We start from the raw sequence: 18,236 nt of genomic DNA, 5'->3' as shown, positions 1-18,236 counted from the left end.
GCATCTGATATATGGTCAATGGAAAATATGTGTTGGTTCCCCTACACCAGGTAAGGTGTGTAGAAGGACCCTGCTCTAAGTTTCCCAGGCCACTGAGCCCAGAAAAGAAGCATTGGGACGATGCTGCTGCTGAGCATCCCGTGTCACATGAGGACATGCAGAAAGGCCTGGGAGTGTTATATATGTACAGAAAAAAAAAAAAAAAAAACACCTCAGGTACGTGAGAGCCGTTAGGGACACAAGAGTTCTTTTCCATTTTTTAAAGGACTGAGCTCCTGGAAGCTGAACTGGAATCAAAAGGAGGGAAACCAGCAAAGTTACTTCTCTGGTTCCATGACCTCCTAGTGGCTAGAAACGTCCAGCAGAGAAACAAGCTTCCCCTGAGGCAATGTGCTCTCTACTACAAGAAAAATCAAGCCAAGGCTGGGCATTTGCTAGATGAATATGCTGTGAGAGAGCAAGTCTCCATCCCTTCGCTCCAGGCCAGGCCTCAAGATGCTGACCCCTAAGTGCCATCCACCTCTCTGTGCCACGGTTTGGTACCGGTGGTTGTGGGTAACTGAGAGTTCGTTGCTCATGAGGGACCAAAGGGACGTGCAGTATATAGCTTGCCATATATTTTTAGAATAATAGCAGCCTCTCTTCCTCCCCAGGATGTTGGATAGAAAAGAATCAAGGAGGCAATGAGCTGTGAGCTGTACAGCCTGGTCCTACCTCAGTGCTGCCCATGGAATTCCGGGTGGGCCTGGGAAGTGTGTGTGTGTGTGTGTGTGTGTGTGTGTGTGTGTGTAGCTTCCTGGTGCTGGGGATCCACCATTTGTACCATAAGGCTGACATTCCAGGCAGAATGAAGAGTTTGATCTGAAACAGGAGCCACCATCCATGGAAGGCTGTTCTGAAACTTGAGAGGCTGCCCTACTATGACCAAGCCAGCCTCTGGGTACAGCCTAGAGTGGAGAACACTTTATTCCAACTCCTTATAGGTCACAGGCCACAGGCTTTCCCCCAGGAGGAGACGCTAGACTTAATAAACAGCCTAACTTATTTCCTCATCTGTAAAATGGGCCAGAATATAATAGCACAGAACATTACCATCCTTGTTTTGGCCCTGCCTTAATCTGCTACAGCCTGTTGTTCCATGTCTACTCTACCTCTCGACCTCTGGAAGGAAAAGGAACATTCTTCAGGCCCACAAGATGCTAATTCTTTCCAGCCTGCAAAATGCTTCCCAGCTAAATCCAATACTTCAAATGTTGGGACCCATGCAAACACCAGGGTCTAGTCCTATATTGCACCTCTCCTTGGCCTCCCCTCCCTTGGATCTAGCCTCACCAACTTCAACACTGGATTCTCTAACTCACAGGGCAGAATGAGGGACGTGGGCCAGATTGGCACAGAATCTACACAAGTCAACTTTTGACCTAAACCACTCATAATCAATAGTTGTGAAGGATCTGACTTTGGGTCAGTGGGATTTCTGGCCATTGATAGCGGGCTAAACAGTAAATCCATATATGGAGTAGCCCAAGCTGGCTATGAAGACACATTCATGGCCTTTAACCTCAGCTTTTCAGAAAGGAGCATTTCTAATTCAAGGGCCACCTCTTCCAGGAAGCCTTCCCTTATTCTGCTAGTAGCAATTACTCTTCATCTGTTGCCCTGCAGTATTAGGTTTGTACTTATGTTATAATCCTTATAAGCCCTCACTTCATCCTGCCTTGCATATGCCTACCTCCCTACATAACTGCTGGATTCACTTCACCTCCTCATGCTGCCTAGCACAAAGACTTGCTCACCGTAAGCATCAGTAAATGCTTATACTGCATTGGACTGAACTGCCTTTATACATCCCAGAGAAGGATCAAGGAGGAGGCAGCAGGGCTCAGGAAATAATTAATCACAGGTTGATCAACATTTTTTTACTCTCCATTCCCTCCCCCAAACCAGCTGCAGCTGGTCCTCCCTGAGCCTGGCCTGCTGAGAAGCCTCCTAAGAAAGAATGTGGCTTCCTCTGTCTTCCTTCTGGAGGGATTTAGATGGGTCACATTTCAGGAGGGTAGAAGTGGGGCCCAGAGACCAAGAGGGAATGGATCAAATCACACAGCCTTCTAGAGGCTGTCCTGGAGAACTCTGGGGAGGACAAGGCCCTCTGTCTTATGTAGGAGGAGGGAAAGGCAGCTCCTATGATGCCAAGGCTCCAGACAGGCTCCCCACGGACTAGGATAGAAAGATCTGGGATTCTAAGGTGACAAAGATGTGTATGTAGCAAGGTGGGGACACAGGGCCACCCGTCTCATCAGATGAGGCCCAAAGGCTCCTGAGATGGTACAACCCCATAGAAATCACTCTCAAGCCACTGTGGAAGTGTTCATAACTGAAGGCTTCAAGCCAGGACATTTCTAAGAGAACTCCAGAGCTGCCACCTGGATGGGTTTCATGCCCAGGGCCTGATTTTTAGGAAGCCTCCCTCATGAAGTGGGCATTCCTGAAAGGGAATCACTCCTCTCCAGACTGTATTCCTGATTCCGTACAGCAAACGCTATGGTGCCCTCGTGTTATCCCCTGGGTGAATTCCCCAAAGCCAATGTGCTGCCATCATGCTAAGCTTAGGAGACTTCTGGACCTCCTCTCTTTCTCACACCATCATATGCAGCCCGTGGCCAGGGTTAAAAACAAAAATTTTGTAGATCAGCTTCAACACAGGAGCTAATCAGACTCAGATTTAAAACCTTTGTCTCATCCATATTAAAACCTTCCTGCTAAGAAAATCAGCCTGTGAGCAGACATTAATCTTAGTGAAAAGACAGGTCATGGCCCTGACTAATAGTGGGTCACATCTGTACAAATCCAAGAGGCCCCAAGTCCCCCGATTCCCCAGAAAATAAGACTGATTCCCTCCTAGGATATTAGGGAGTAAACCCAGAGCAGTATATAGGCAAAAAAAATCTACTTTTCTGGCTGTGAGGACCCTCTCATGGCTCCTAAGGGACCAGAGGAGTCATTTACTTGCAGCTAAGGCATCATTTCATCCATTGTCTTGGTCATAAGCTGTGTTCCTGCCAGGGCACAAGTGCTGCTGGCTAGAAGTTGCCAGAGAGAACTACTGTGAGTGGCATCCTTGCTGGATACCTCCCTGGAGAACTTTCCAGGCAACGTTTACACACACACACACACACACACACACACACTCAGCTCACGCCCCACCCAAGCTTTCTAGAGCAAAGATAGGATCCAGGGTTGGAGAGCCCTGTTGGGCTGGGAACCAGTCATCAGCAGACTCACAGTGCAGCCTGCTGGGCATGAATGAAGGTGCAGCAGCAGGAGGCAGGGGTGAAAGGTACAGGGAAGGGTGCCTTGCCTCCCCTCTGTCCACTTGCAACACCTAGGAAAGGAGCCTCAAACCCCAAACTGCAAGTTTAGGCTTGAAGGCCTGTGGAAGGGGAAAGACAGTTCTGGGGCTTTCAAAACGCAAACAGTTCTCCCCGCCCTCCCCACACTGCTCCACTGAGTTCCCAACTGCTCAATGCTTTAGAATGTTCCAAATGGTTGGCATAAGGGAGGAGCACTGGGAATCCACAGGAGGAACAGAAGCTCCGCACTGAAAATAAGGAGCTGAGTGTCCAAGGAAATAGGCGGGAATACCTCCTAGTAAGCTTTGTATCAATTATCATTTCTAACTTCTGTAAGACTCCCCTGCTTCTGCCAATCTTTCAACACAAACATATGGGTGCAATTTCTACATGCAGCACAAAGAGAGTATAGTCCACGTTAGTAAAGTAGCAACAGAACAGCACTGACCCGGTGTGGGGGCCGGTGACGGCTCAGGGAAGGCAGCCACCGGCTGGACTCCATGGGCCAGGTGGGTCCCGACAGGTGGCGGCAGGAAAGATGGAGAAGCCGCTGGAGAGAATGGGCAGTGAGAAGCACCCACAGGACCTGGCGTCAGGGCAGGCCGTGGGAAAGGAGAAAGGACAGCCGACAAAGAGGAGGAAGGAGGTGGCCTTGACAGAATCAGAAAAAGTGAGTTGGGCCATTTGGAAGGCAATTGTAACATGAGTTTCGGGTGGCACCTGCTGAGTGCGGGTAGCCGTGGCCCACACCCTGCACCCTGTTTTCTCCCTGTTCATGAACCCTCTAGCAATGTGTTCTTGCTTGCCACCTCGCTTACCCACCTATTACTCGGCTTGCCCCTAATGCCCCGGCCCTTCCCTCCCACCCACCCCCCAATTACTGTCACTTTTTCCTTCCAGCGGCTCCAGGTCAGAGTTTCTTATACCACTGGGTAGACAGCAGCCCCCCCGGAACCCCCCCCCCCCCGGCATACTATCCAGCCTCCCCTTCCCTTCCCCTCCAGCCAGCCTTTCAGAGATGCCTGAGGCTCCAGCCTTCCTCCCTTTTGGCCAAACCAGCCAGGCTGCTGGCCTCGCCCAGGGGCTATGGGAGCTCCCTGAGCCATCTGATGTGTGAGGAGCAGTGGACAGCCTCCAATTCTGCAGCACACCATGCCCCGTCTAGACAGATTTGAGCTCTGTGTCCTCAGGAACCGCCAGGCCCCAGAGCAGGGCTTTGCTCCAAAGGCAATTCTTCCACTGCAGGTGAGGCTGCTTTGGTGGCCAAAACTGAGTGCACATTGGAGCCATTTCCCACTTAGCTGGCAGCCAGTCACCTGAGGTCTCTGGGGGGGGACAGACAAGGCTCTCTGGTAGGGAGAGTTCTTATTTTTTAATCATATTTTTAAAAAACGAATGAGTAGTTGGAGAAAACAGGCGACAGAGTGGGTGGCCACTTGGGATGCAGAGAGGAAGATCAAAGCCCACCAAGCATGGAGGAAACAGCCTTGGTGTGGCCCAGAGAACAGTCTAGGTGGCCCATGCTTCATACAAGGCGGCCCAGGAATGGGAGGTGCAGGGTGAGGAAGCCTCAGTCACAGGCACCCCGTGGCCCTGCTCTGGACCCCAGCACTTCAGTTAACGGTCTTCAGCTGTAACAAACACCTGCCGTCAAGAGACGTCCAAACCGAGCTCCCAGTTCCCTGGGAGGGCCATCATATCTCTGGGTGGGAGGTGAACCTACCCAAACTGCGGCCCCCAGGCTGCTTTCTTCTTCCAAGAAGAAGCTGGAATTCCTCCCTCTGGACACAGTCCTTCTGGCTGCTGCCCCTCTCACAATCCCAGCCCAGGGCAATTAGCCAGGAACACTCTCTGTGTTTACCGGCTGATTAATTAGCTCATTATAAGAGCCACAGGTGACCGTGTGGCAGTGAGTCCATCATGTCAGTCATGGGCCAAAAGTCCCCATCTTTTCCAAATGAATATGGGCTACCAGGTTTCTTCACTGATCCCTTAGGTCAGTCTCCCATTTTTCCCCAAATTTGTGATAAGCAGGATCCTGAAGACCAGAGAGGGAATGTGGCTTTCCCAAAGAAGCAATAGCCCCTAGGTGGGCTCAGCCTCCGCTCTCAGCCCATGCTTTCCCACTGCACAGTGGTGCCTCCCAACATTCCAGCTGGGAAAGATGCTGGGCTCCAAGGGCCCACTGAGTTTCTGAAGCCCTCGACCCATTTAGACTAGTCAGACCTATAGCACTCTAGTAAGTTCTCTCAAAGGACTTTCATTAATCTTCTGTAGAAGCTAGGAAAACTCCCAAGGTACCAGGAGGGTGGCACTGAAGGGAGGGATCCCAAGACTCTGTTTCTTCTCCCTTCTAATGTGGAGAAACCAGAAAAAGCTGACATTCACTCTTAGACCAGCCAGCTTAGTCCTCATGTGATTTGCCAGGTCTTCCCTTCTCTTGGTCAACACCGTGGCATAACTTGGGCATAACCCAAGGATCTGCTTTACCCCATCCTCCAGGACAAATGTGAAGGACAATAGACGAGTGATAACTGCATACACACACACACACACACACACACACACACACATACACACGAGCAGGCAAGGAAAGAGACCATAGGCTGAAGACTTCAAGACAGAAGTCATGATATGTCAATTACATTATCTGCTGCCCCAAAACAGACCCTATTACCCACCCTCTGTCCTTGTGCTGCTTCCCCAGGCATCAGACATACAGCAGGATTATCACAGACCAGAAAAGCAGGTGCCTCTGCTTGGTCAGTAGACTGAATGCCAAGGGTTAAGAGGGTTGATGGGTATCTTTCAGGATTTGCAACTCTAGGGTCCTCCCAAGAGTGCCCCCCCACATCTTACCTGATGAGGTCAATAGGTTGAAACTTATAAAACACTCCATAGCGTGCCCATTCTTGATACAGCAACTAAACAAGAAAAAGAGGGAAACAGATTAGAGGTTGAGGGGACCATTTTTTCAGTCCACCTTAGCTAGTCAAACTTTTATACTCAAAGCCCAGCTTCTAGGAAAATTCTCACAAGACATCCAGGAGGAAGGTATCCAAAGGCAGGAGGCCACACAGGCTGACTTCCCTTCCCCACATAATAAAAGTGACCTTCACCACACTCCGGGGCAGTGCCTGCTACACCTGCCAGTTATAACCCCACATTTCACTCCCTCGCCTGGCTTAGTCCAGCAAAGGAGAGCCTGGCATTCCTTCATTCACTCCTTAAACAAGTACTTATTGAGCACCTACTACGTGCCAGACGCTGGAGACAGCTGTAAACCAAACAAAGTCATTGCTACCATAGATCTTATGCCCTGATGTATGGGGACAAACAGAAACACATCAACATACAAGATTTATAAATGCCATGAGGAAAACTAAATCAAGGCAAGGGAGCAGAACACCAAGGGCAGGGCAGTAGGGTAGGGTGCTATTTCAGGCAGATGGCAAAGGAAGGCCTCTCCAAGGTGACATTTGAGCTGAGACCTGAAGGAAGTAAAGGAACATGCCTGGCAGAAGCATGCTCTTCCTGTGCAAAGGCCCTGAGGAAGGCATGTGTGGTATGTCCTGGGGAAATAGGGAAGCCAGGTGGCTGGGGCAGCGTGAGCATGAGGAGAATAATCAGAGATAACATCAGAAGGTACCAAGGTGGCAGATCACTCAGGGGCATGCAGGCCATGCTAAAACCTTTGTACTGTGAAGGAAGCCAGGGAGAGATATGCAGCCATGAGGAGGAATGATCTGGTGTGGACTGGAGATCGCTCATGCCAGCTGCTGTATGGGGAAGAGACTGAGAGCTAGCACAGGAGCAGGGGTCTCTGTACTGGTCCAGGGGAGGTGAAGGCGGCCTTCAGCACCGAGGCAGCAGGTGATCATGATTATGTTTTAATGGTAGAGTAAGACTTAGTGTCAGATTGGATGTGGGGTGAGATGGAGGACTGGTCCTGGGCACTGCGTAAATGGTGACACCATGTGCTGTGGAAAAGCCGGAGAGGAAGGATAGGACCAGGAGCTCAGTCTGGGTGCCCTGTAGGCATTCCAATGGGGCTACTGAGTAAGCAACTGGGTGTAAGCCTCTGGATTTCAAAGGAGTGTTTACCTCCTAACTTTACAAAGAAGATGTAAATTTGGGAGATGTCTGACAGGAAATGACTTGTAAGGTCATTAAACTATGGAGGCAATCGCCAAGGGAGAGGAAGTGGGTAAAGAAGAGGATGACAGTGGGGCCCCGGTGTGGCAACATTAAGAGACCAAGGAGATGATGAGCAGCAAAGGAGACAGAAGCGCAGCCAACGATGTGGAGAGCTAGCAGTGTGTGGTGTCCCAGAAGCCCCAGGACAACTGGTTTCAAAAAGAAGAAAATGACCAGCTGAGTCAAACACGGCTGATGGGTCAGGTCAGGTGAGAATGGAGAAGTGACCTCCAGATTCGGTGACTTTAAGGTCACTCATGACCTTGACAAGAGTGGTTTCTGTGCTGGTGTGGGGGCAACACCCCCACATTAAGCCATGTCATCTTGTGATGTTTGCACAGCAACTTTAGCAGAGCCAGCCCATGGACAAAACCTACGTGTCACTCTTGAACTAACCGCATTTCAGTTTCAAACACCTGGCCAGCGAGCTTCACAGATTATCCAAAGGTAAATGAAATAATTAGGCACCATCGGGGATCCCTGGGTGGCGCAGCGGTTTGGCGCCTGCCTTTGGCCCACGGTGCGATCCTGGAGACCCGGGATCGAGTCCCACATCGGGCTCCCGGTGCATGGAGCCTGCTTCTCCCTCTGCCTGTGTCTCTGCCTCTCTCTCTCTCTCTCTGTGACTATCATAAATAAATAAAAATTAAAAATATATATATATAAAATAATTAGGCACCATCAAGATACCCACATGAAAAAGGCATTAGCATGTAATAAATTCTCTGTCTAGAATTGACAGGTTTGCAATACACTGGCTATCCTGTTATGTTCTCTGTTCTCCTTACACACCACACGTCCTTACACATCACAGAGAATTCACAAGGAATTCTGTCCAGGAGAAGCAGCTCTAACTGGATATTTTGGATATCCAGTTGAACACCAGGAAGCCATCCTTTTCACTGAAGACCCTTTAAAGACATGATTTTTTCACAAACTGACATAGGAACTAGCATTCCTACTTCATGGGTGTAGACTCTTAATTGTGATACTATCTCCAGGTTCTCGGCAAAGCAGAACCTGAAACTGCACGGACCCTGAGAGAGCAAACTGCAGCCACACGTGGCACCCCCTGCAAAGGAGGAAACCCAGACACAAAAGGGGGTTGTGTGACTGGCAGAGGAAGATGTGAATCCATGAGTTTGGATGCTGCTCCCTCCAGACAGGTGGCTCCTAACCGAATTCCAGCATGATCATTAAATCTCCTCCTCCCTTACACCTCAGGTGCTTCTGCTGCCCTGGGTCTCTATTCCCTCTCCTAGTGCAATCCCTGCACTCACCAGCACCCAGCTGTCACAGTGACATCATCCGTGGCCCACAGGGAGGCCCGTGTGCGTCAGGAGGTACGGGCAAGGACTCCCCTGAGGGCTGTGGGTCGTCACTGCCTGCCTCATAGGCTCTAACCTCCAGCTCCAGAATGGATTCCGCTCTGAGTCACATATCAAGCCAAAACCTGAACCTGAGAGCACCTATCTGCCACTGCCTGGGAGGGAAAAACTAAAAATGCTCTGAGAACCAGTAGGGTACAGTTGGCTCCGGCCCACACTGAGAGCTGTAAGGACATCTGGAGGTCCCGTTTTCAGTATAGTGCCCTCCAAGCACAAAGCTAGATTCTGTTTGTGGATACAGATGAGGCTGAGCCAAGAGAGCTGCGTGAGCTCAGTGAAGACAGGCTGTATGGGCACAGAGGATGTGACGGGGCAGCCCCTGTGAGGGAGCTGCCACTACAGAGCACCAAACCTGGGAAGGGACACGGCAGTTAGGGCCAAATGCTCTGCCCAAGCTGGCTCATGCCTCCCTGCAGGGGAGGCAAGGAAACAGGCGGGGAGCACTGTAGACCCTTCCCCATTCCTACAAATGTTCACTCACACATACTTAGAGACCAAGTGGGTCATGCTACTACAGCCCAGGCTGCAGTGTCCCAGAACAGACTAGCCATCAGGGTGGAGGGACGTATGCTCTGGAGCCTCTGCCCCACGGGGATTAGCGTGGTGGAGTAAAGTACAGGAAGACATCCACAGTATCTTGTAACAATCCCTTTAAATATGCAGTGTCTAGATACTGCTAATGCAGGTTTTAGCAAATCTACTTTCTCCCTCAGAGCCACACCATGTCCTCTTCACGACCGGCCAAGCCTGCGAATAGATTAGGGAAAGTCTGCAGCTCCCTCTCAATGGACAGTGCCTCATATCAGAGGCCCTGGATGGAATTCCAGACATGTCGGCCTGACCCCAAACCTTTAGGTAGCAATGACCCACAGGGACTCACCCCCCTGCCTGATGCATTGGGGCATTCAAGCAACCAGTTGGCTCCCTGGTGCTCACACTTGACAGTGGGTCAGTTGGTTTTAGTATTTTGTGAAACCATAAAAGAACCCAACTGTTGGGGCATCTGAGTGGCTCAGTGGTTGAGCACCTGCCTTTGGCTCAGAGTGTGGTCCTGGGATCGAGTCCCACACTGGGCTCCCCGCAGAGAGCCTGCTTCTCCCTCTGCTTATGTCTCTGTCTCTCTCTGTGTATCTCTCATGAATAAATAAATAAAACCTTTTTTAAAAATTATTTTTAAAAAAAACCCAACTGTTAAAACCACTTGCAATGCCAGAAAACGGCAAGATGTTTGAGACTCCTGGCTCTCTCGAAGGCCTCAGGCTTCTCAGAGGGCTGGACCTGCACCAGGAACAAAGATGCCAGCTGCAGCCAACTGTGAGGTGGCGATGGGGCAGGGTGAAGTGAATGGAAGAGAAGGGAAGGCTACTCCCAGATCTTGCAATGAACTGTTTGAATTTTTGGCAAGTTGCTTTGACTCCCTAGGCCTTCTCCACTAGCAAAATTAGTGCAGAAGGAGAAAAAATCAATCCTCAAGTGAAACCCAGAACCAAAGTACCTTTCTGGTCATAAAAACAGACCTGACTCTCTTTGTACACCTTTTAGTGGGGTCACTTTATAACCATCCACTAGAGAAGAAAATCACCTGCCAAAAAAGCTGGAAAATCCAAGAGTCAGGGTTTAAAGATTGCTAAAGAGAATCACAGTCCAGTGATGTGCTGCAGGCTCCCCTGTAGGTGGGTGAGGATGCTGTAGGGAGCCCTCAGATGCTTACGGTCACTTCCCTGGGTGCTTGAGAAAAGCAGGCAGGTCTTGGCTAACATGGAACTAGGTGGCTACTGGCAGTGGCTGGAGGGAGGGGACCATCCACATCCAAGCTGCTCCTCTTCCTGCTGCCCTGCTTTCTAGAAAGGCGGAAACCCCCTGTTCTCCCGAGGCAGGGTGCGTCTTGTTAATTACCCTCCAGGAACCGGAGAGAGAGACTTCCAGCCCCTGGCCAGGGCTGAGTCATCAAGACGCACAACTACACGAGGCAAGCTGGAAGGGAAGAAGAGTGCATTCTCAGGGGCCTCTGGGCTTTCCTGGGATCTGCCCACAAGGAGCCTGGGCCTCAGGGAGATCAGGGAACAGGCACAAGTGGCAGGGTAGAGTAAAGGAGAACATCCAGGAACTGGCAGGACCGGCAGCTTGCGATGCCCTTGCAAGTCACCTCTGGAGGCCCCCAGAGGGGGATCCCCCTGCAGCTCCCAACCCTTCTCCACGTCCTCCAGCAACAGATGCAAGGATTCTCCCTGGCACCCAACCAAAATCCTTCCTGCAGCCCTCTCCAAGAACACTAGGCTATTATAATACAATTAAAACAAATCAATATGCTGCATTTATTCAGAGGTTTAGACTCTTTCTTCTTGAGGATCCTTCTCGGCCCCAGCCATACACCATGACACTGCGGGAAGGAGGGAAGCCAGCACAATGCTGAGAATTCCCCTTGCCATACACAGGGTGCGGAGTACCCGCCTGCAGGGTGCTGGCTGCGCTGTGCACAGGGTTTTAGCCCTGACTTGACAATCATTTCAGGCCATTGGAACCATCTCCTCACCTTGCCAGGAATCAGTTTTCCAACCCAAATGGACAGGGAGCAAAAAAAAAAAAAAAAAAAAAAGAGCTTTCCCTCTCTCAAGGATTCTCTTACCCCCACCCCAGCAAAGCCTATTTCCATAATCAGGACTCCAGCAGGCAGAGGAGAATAAGGACTGGTCAGCAAACCCACAGCAAAGCCACAAGAAAGGGGCTTCTTGTCTTTCAAAGACAGCTGGCTGCCTTTTGACATCAGCTCTGGGAATTAACCTCCAAGACACAGCTCCATCCGAGCTGGTCTCTCCCTGCCTCCCAGACTACTCATTCCGCCAGTCTGGCCGTGCACTGGGGACCATTCTACTGGCCTATGCAAAATATCTCCTGAAAAGAAAAAATCTGTGCTACGAGGCTGTATCACTAATAATAACATAACAGCATCCCGAAGACAAGTAAACATATACTTCAGATGGTCTACAATTCGCTTCCCTCTGCCTCTGTGCAGATAACAGAGGTCTGGATGATCCCTCCCAGGAGTTACTGTGTGTTCCTAGTCCCTGGAATGTTCCTGTAAAGTGCTCCACCTTGACGGCTGGGGTCACCACCCACTCAGCAGGAGGAATCTTAGGTGGGCAGTGGTGGCGATCACTCTTTAAAGGGGAGGAACATGAAATGAGAGAGTGGGAGGACAGAAAACGGTTGGGGTGAGCTAGGTGAGATGTGAGGAGAAACGCTTCCTCCTTTTCCTTTAACTGATCCGGGACTTTTCAGGAAATTAAACACCGAGACTATTAGCATCAGATAGAAAACAGATGAGGTTAAGACATCGCAATACTACAGCAGATTCCCTGGGCAGGCAGAGAGGGGACATGTGTAAGCAATCACAGCAGTATTTCTGGAAAAGACCTTTTATGTTTTTAATACTTAACACTTCATAACAGGGACTAATAGGCAGGATAAAAAGAAGGCTGCTCAAAAGGCAACTTGGGGGATGAATAATTTTCCAGACAACAGAGCTGGGGTGGGGGGGGGAACTCCTCAGGCTTCAATTCTTCAGCCCTCCTGCCCCTGCCCTCCCTCCTCCACTCGCCAGAGTGGCTGATGGCTGGGGAGCTGGTGGGAGGATGGCATGAGGGGGTTGACAGCCAGATGGGGAAGTCCCCACTAAAGAGGCGAGTGATCCTTAGAGCGCCATGTCATGGTGGGGGGGCACACCCACGCAGAAGAACCAGGATCTGGGCAGGAAGGCCTGGAGAGCATGGTAGGGGCGGGTGCTGTGGTTGCCACAGGAGGGGTCCTTCCAAAGGGGCCTTTCCCTCTCCTAACTGTCACCTCTGATTCCCAGCTGCCCAGAGCATCACCATGACTGAGACTCCTGCGCCCTCAGATTTCTCATCTTTAACTTGGGCATGGTTATACCCCACTTGTCTGCCTTGAGGGCAAGAAGAATAAGCTAAAGATGACCCCTCCCCCCCAAAAATAAAGCCACGGTGGCATGGATAATAATACATTTTTAGCAGGGCCACTGGCTTTGGGAGTGAGAGGTCTTCCAAGCCTCCTCTCTGTTCACCATGACAGTGTTATCATGGGCAAGGTGCCCACTCTTACTGTGCCTCAGTCTCCCCACCTATAAATTAAGGAATTGGGGCTCTCGGTGTTTCTCAGTTGAAGCCCTCTGGTCACCAGGGGTGGGATGATGTTTCTGGGCGGGACTGTAGAACAGACCTCAGGATAGTAGCCCTGCTGGCCCCTCCAGGCGCGAAAAGCCAGTAGCACCCGCGTGCACACACACACACACAGTCATGTCAATGGTCAGAAATGGCCCCCATATTTCCAATGCCTGGAGGGCAGGGAACTGTGGAAGAACTGCTGAAGAGTACTCAAGCAGGTAAAAAGAACCTTCAGGACGTCTGGGGCTAGTTCCACACCCACCCACAGTCTCCCGTGCCCCAGCATTCCCGGCAGCCCAGGGCCCGCTCACCTTTCTGTCATTCATGTCATCCCCGGGGCTGTCGTATTCACCCTGTAAGAGAGAAAGCACTGCTGCATAAAGCCAAGGGAATTAGCAAAACCAGAGAAAGGGTTTTCTTTTCTATTCTCCGGCGTCATCTCTATCATTCCCCTTTTGGGGAAAGTCAAAAGCACAACATAGTAAGGAGCCAATATTCCATTTTGTTGGGCAGTGACACTTGCAGTGTCTCCTGGACAGCTTCTCACACAAAGACGCTCCCCTCCTATGCACCTGCGACCCGCCTGTGCCTCCTCAGAGCAAAGGCAGTGCCAGAGCCCGTGCCCAGCACACCATCCGAGATCACCCTGTGCCACAGCACACACCCCCGTCCACAAGTGGCTGAACCTAACGTCATATGTGCCCACAGCAACAGTATCACTGGAGACAGACTGTCATCTGGAAGTTCCTTAGGGACTCAGGGAGCCCCACTCCACAGCCTCATTCGGCATACACGTGGAACACATGAGAAAGAAGTGACCAGTCCGTGAGGAGAGCAGCTGTGAGGGCATTTAGTTCATGGGCCAGTTAAGTTCTTCACGAAGCATCTTGAAGCACATCGCTGCACCTTGTTACAGGATGTCTATAACACTACTTCCCATCAAGGAAAGCTCTATTTACAGTCTGTTTTCTCTGCTTAACCAAACGATAGTGTAAGGAATTTTGAGAGATTTTCTTCAAAACATATTAAAATCTATTTAAAAAAATTGAATTGGGGCGCCTGGGTGTCTCAGTGGGTTAAGCATCAGCCTTCGGCTCAGGTCATGATCTTGGGGGTCCTGAGATCCAGCCTCACATCGTTGGGCTCACTGTTCTGCAGGAAGTCTGCTTCTCCCTCTCCCTCTGCCCGTTCCCCCACTCATGGTCTCCCACTCTCTCTCTCAAATAAATAAATAAAATCTAAAAAAAAAAAGATCTGATACTTAATATGTATTTATTTGCCTATTAAGGACGAGGAATTTCACACCCACACAAAACGATCATGTACAAAATGCCGTTCTTCGGTCATTTTAGGGTCTGACCATCCAGGATTGAGTGACCTGGGCCCTAGACCTTCCTTCCACCACCACCCACCCACCTTCGCCACCACCTCCTCCCTTCTAACACTTGCATGCCACATCTGCCTTCTCACATGGCCTCCCAAAACCAGTGCACAGAGTGTGGGGTACACTTACACCAAAACCAGCTTGCCATCAGGGCAATACCCAGATAGTTGTGGGAATAACTGTCCACCCCGAGAAAGCCAGAAACAGCCCAGGTTTCTGAGCTGCAGCATGACTCCCCTCTGCCCTGCTTGGTATACACTGTGTCGCCTGTGGGCACAACCATCTGAAGACCACCGGGAGCAGGTGGCAGAAAAGATACTTACATCATGAAGAGGGTAGGCAGCCTCGTAGATATTGTTTGCTATCAGAGAGTTAATGCCTGTGGAAGGAGGGAAGATGAAAGTGGTTAACTGTAGGGCAGAGGTTTCTCGACTTAACCTCTGTCTATGGGTAAGTATTAACCCCCACCACTTCCCAGCTGAGCTTCACTGTGTGCTCCTCTGGCACCCCCATCTAGAAGTTTCTGTGGAGCTTTAGTTCTTAACTTGAGAACAATATTTGTATTTCCCCAATACAAAGTTATATCCCAAGGTCAAATGAGCTCTCTCAAACCTCACTTGCCCCATCCTCAGGCCCCCACACTGCCGCAGACTCTCCGGCACCACCACCTCTACCACCACCAGGTGATGCTCCCTGTGTACAGTGACAGCGCAGGAATCACTCTACAGATTACTGTCATTATGACCAATAAAAGGATGTGTCAGAGCATCCCACAGCTCAGTATCGGAACTCATTTCTGGTGCCTTCCTGTTCTTTCCCAGAGCAGTGTTCATCCCTCCCCAACCCTGGTCTGCCTGGACCATTAGCTAGCTCCTTGAGGTAGGTGACTGTAGGGCAGTGATTCTCAAAGTGTCTCAATGTGTCCTGAAGAACACTGAGAGTCCCCATGACCCCTTCAGGAGGTTCACAAGGTCAAAACTAATTTTATTAATAGCACTAGGACATTATTTACTTTTTCCCTCCTATTCTCTTATGAGTATAGAGTGGGGTTTTGTGAATGGGATGTCATCACCCCCCTGACAGCTAATAGAATGGGTGCTTGTGTATCCTTGTGCTTTAAAACTTTCTCAGTTTTAACTCCTAATACAGTAAGTATCAACTAACCCACCTAAACAAAAGTTCTTTCGATGCTCTCAAAAATTTTTTAAAGTGTAAAGGGTTTTTGAGGTCACAAAGTTTGAAAACCACACAAGAGATTCATTTTTAATCCTAACAGTATTTCACATCACATGCACAAAGCAGACTCTACTAAACATATGCTAAATGAGTAAATGACTCTGTCCCTATAACTCCAGTATAGTCACAACAGAAAACTTTCTGCACAGAGGCGGTGCTGTTTATTTGTTTCATTCACAGTTTTATTCAGAGACTATAAAATGGCCTGAATGTTCTGACTCAGGATAGTCTGTCCTGGGTCACTGGCTCCCATATGGGATACATTATATCCCACTAACCTCCAGCAGCAGTACCAAGGACCCTACTAGGCAAGGATGCACATGTAATCCTGGATAGGGAGGAGGGTCGGTGAGCTCTGGAACATGGTCATTTCCCCTGTCTCAAACACACTTTCGGTCCTGAACCATTCTTTCCAGAGAGACTGTAGACAGTCATGAGATGAGAAGAAAGTGGTTTTAGAGGAAAACATGTATCATGTACTAATGCTAAGTAATCTGCATTTGCATGGCTCTGGATAAACGACAAGGATGGATAACAAATCTAGACATTTTCCACCTCCCCCTTCCCAAGCAATACCCCACCCACATACTCAGAGACCACAGAGGCTCTCAAACAATCCTCTCTCCTCAAGGGCCTCCCCCTACCCCTATTCGCCTCATTACTAGGGCTCTGGATGCCAGGAAGACCAGCCATGAGCCCCACGTGGAAGCGGAGGCCCTTGGGAGACTGCAGGGGGCGCTCTCAGAAGTGACTGCTCTTCCAGTGAGTTGAGAGCTGCAGCATCACCAAAGGGTGGGTCAGTCTTTTCTTGATGTTAAGCTTTCTCTTTGGCATGAACATAAACCATCTGAAATAACTTGGCAGAAGGGGGGGACAGAGGGTGGGTAAAGGGAGTGTGGATGGGGGAGGAGTGCCCAGGGGCTGAATGAGCTGCAGATCTGTCTTACTCACAAGACTAAAATTTCACTCTGAGCATCATTAATCAGTTCAAGAGCCATAACCACAGCAATGCAAAGCCACCCTACAATAATCAAGAGGAAGAGTTCCGAGTCAGGAGAGGGGGTAGGGGTGGCTCAAAGCTACAAAAAGGCTATCGATGCAGAAAGACGCTGAAGCAGCCCAGGCACGGCAAGCTCTAAAGTAGACCGTACCTGCACACTACCCACCACCCCCAATCCCTGCACTCACACCCGTGGTGGCCGCAGCAACAGCAGTAGCATACACCCTGAGGACAGTCCCCAGACTGCATGGAGAAAGTGAAACAGGTGTGGAACTCTTGGCTTTGCCGGGCACTGAGCACAGCAGCCGAATGTCTGACAGCAATAAGCTGACAACCTGAATTCACAGGTCCTGCTGCCAGATCCTCATAAGGATCTCAAATCACTGGAGGTCTAAAGCTGTGTACCCTACCTCCCATCTCAAATAAAGCCTGCTGTGCACCACGTGCCTAACGCAGGTAGCTCACTTCACTTGTAGGGTGTTGTCAGCCCACTGTTTTGTGTTCCCTGGAGGTTTACAAGGTACCCAAGGTCAGAGAGCCCTCCCCCCTCATCTATATCTCTCACGGCACCTAGTTCACTGCTGGGAACACGGAAGAGATAATGGCTGGTGAGAGTAACCAGCCCCATGGCTAAATTCACTGCAGTATCTCTTCCCATTTATCACAGGCACCCATCTTCCTCACTCCACCAGTGTTCTATGGCAATCTCTGCCGATGAAGAACCTTTAAACTCTGGTTGATTAGTCTATTTCCTAGAGAAGAAGCCCAACTAATGGTTCTTTGTCTTGGGGCCAATACATTTCAGGTCATCAAACCTGAGTTGTCCCAACCCAGATAAGCAGAACCTCAAAATGCTGTAACAGAACGTGCCTCTGTCCTTCATGGTTGTGTACCTCCTCTTTTCCAGATGGCGTGATGTGGGCCATCCCAATCAGTGGCTGCCATAAAGGGAGGGAACAGCACATAAAAGGAGGAGTGGTGGGGAGAGTGGTAGGGGGAGGGGGGAGGCAAGTTGAAATAACTATTCATCCACAATTTCACCCAAGAATGGGAATTGCTTTGGCCTCTTGTGTCACCCACAGACTTCAGAAACCAAGATCCTACCCCCAAACTAGCATGGAAATCAGTTTGAAAGAAGAAAATAATCAAACGTTTTTGTTTTTTGGGTTTTTTCAAAAAAGAGTCTCTGCTTTGAAAACTGAAATTCTGAATTTTTTTCTTTCTTTTCAGCAAAAATGAGCTAATTGGTTCCATCATGTCCCATCCATCTGGCCATAATGGCAAAGCTTTTCTCTTCAGGATCACATCTAGTATTTCCTCTCTGTTCTAGACCCAGGGAGAGGGGGAGAGATAGAAAAAGAGAGAGAGAGAGAGACCCCCAACCTCTCATCCCACTGTCCCCAGAAAGGCAGCCAGGAAGGAGAAGGCACAGAGGACACTTCTTTTCACCTCTCTCCACAAAGAGGAACAGTGCCTCGGCTCAAACACAGCACTGCCCACTGA

General features: G+C 49.9%; 1 protein-coding gene across 4 annotated transcripts in view; it reads right to left on the bottom strand.

Moving 5' to 3' along the window:
* ANO2 (anoctamin 2) overlaps window positions 1-18,236 on the bottom strand; it is a 343,823-nt gene that overhangs the window by 208,416 nt on the left and 117,171 nt on the right. For all 4 annotated transcript variants that reach the window (XM_025461920.3, XM_025461921.3, XM_025461922.3 and 1 more), the window contains 3 exons: window positions 14,821-14,876; window positions 13,425-13,466; window positions 6,210-6,274 (listed from right to left, as the gene is read on the bottom strand). In XM_025461920.3, the coding sequence (XP_025317705.1) occupies window positions 6,210-6,274; window positions 13,425-13,466; window positions 14,821-14,876 (163 nt within the window). The remainder of the gene's footprint in view (window positions 1-6,209; window positions 6,275-13,424; window positions 13,467-14,820; window positions 14,877-18,236) is intronic.

This window comes from Canis lupus, chromosome 27, assembly GCF_003254725.2.
Source record: "Canis lupus dingo isolate Sandy chromosome 27, ASM325472v2, whole genome shotgun sequence".
Classification (NCBI taxonomy): Eukaryota; Metazoa; Chordata; class Mammalia; order Carnivora; family Canidae; genus Canis; species Canis lupus.
Note: the sequence above shows the minus strand (reverse complement) of the source record. Positions and strands in the feature narration are given on the sequence as shown.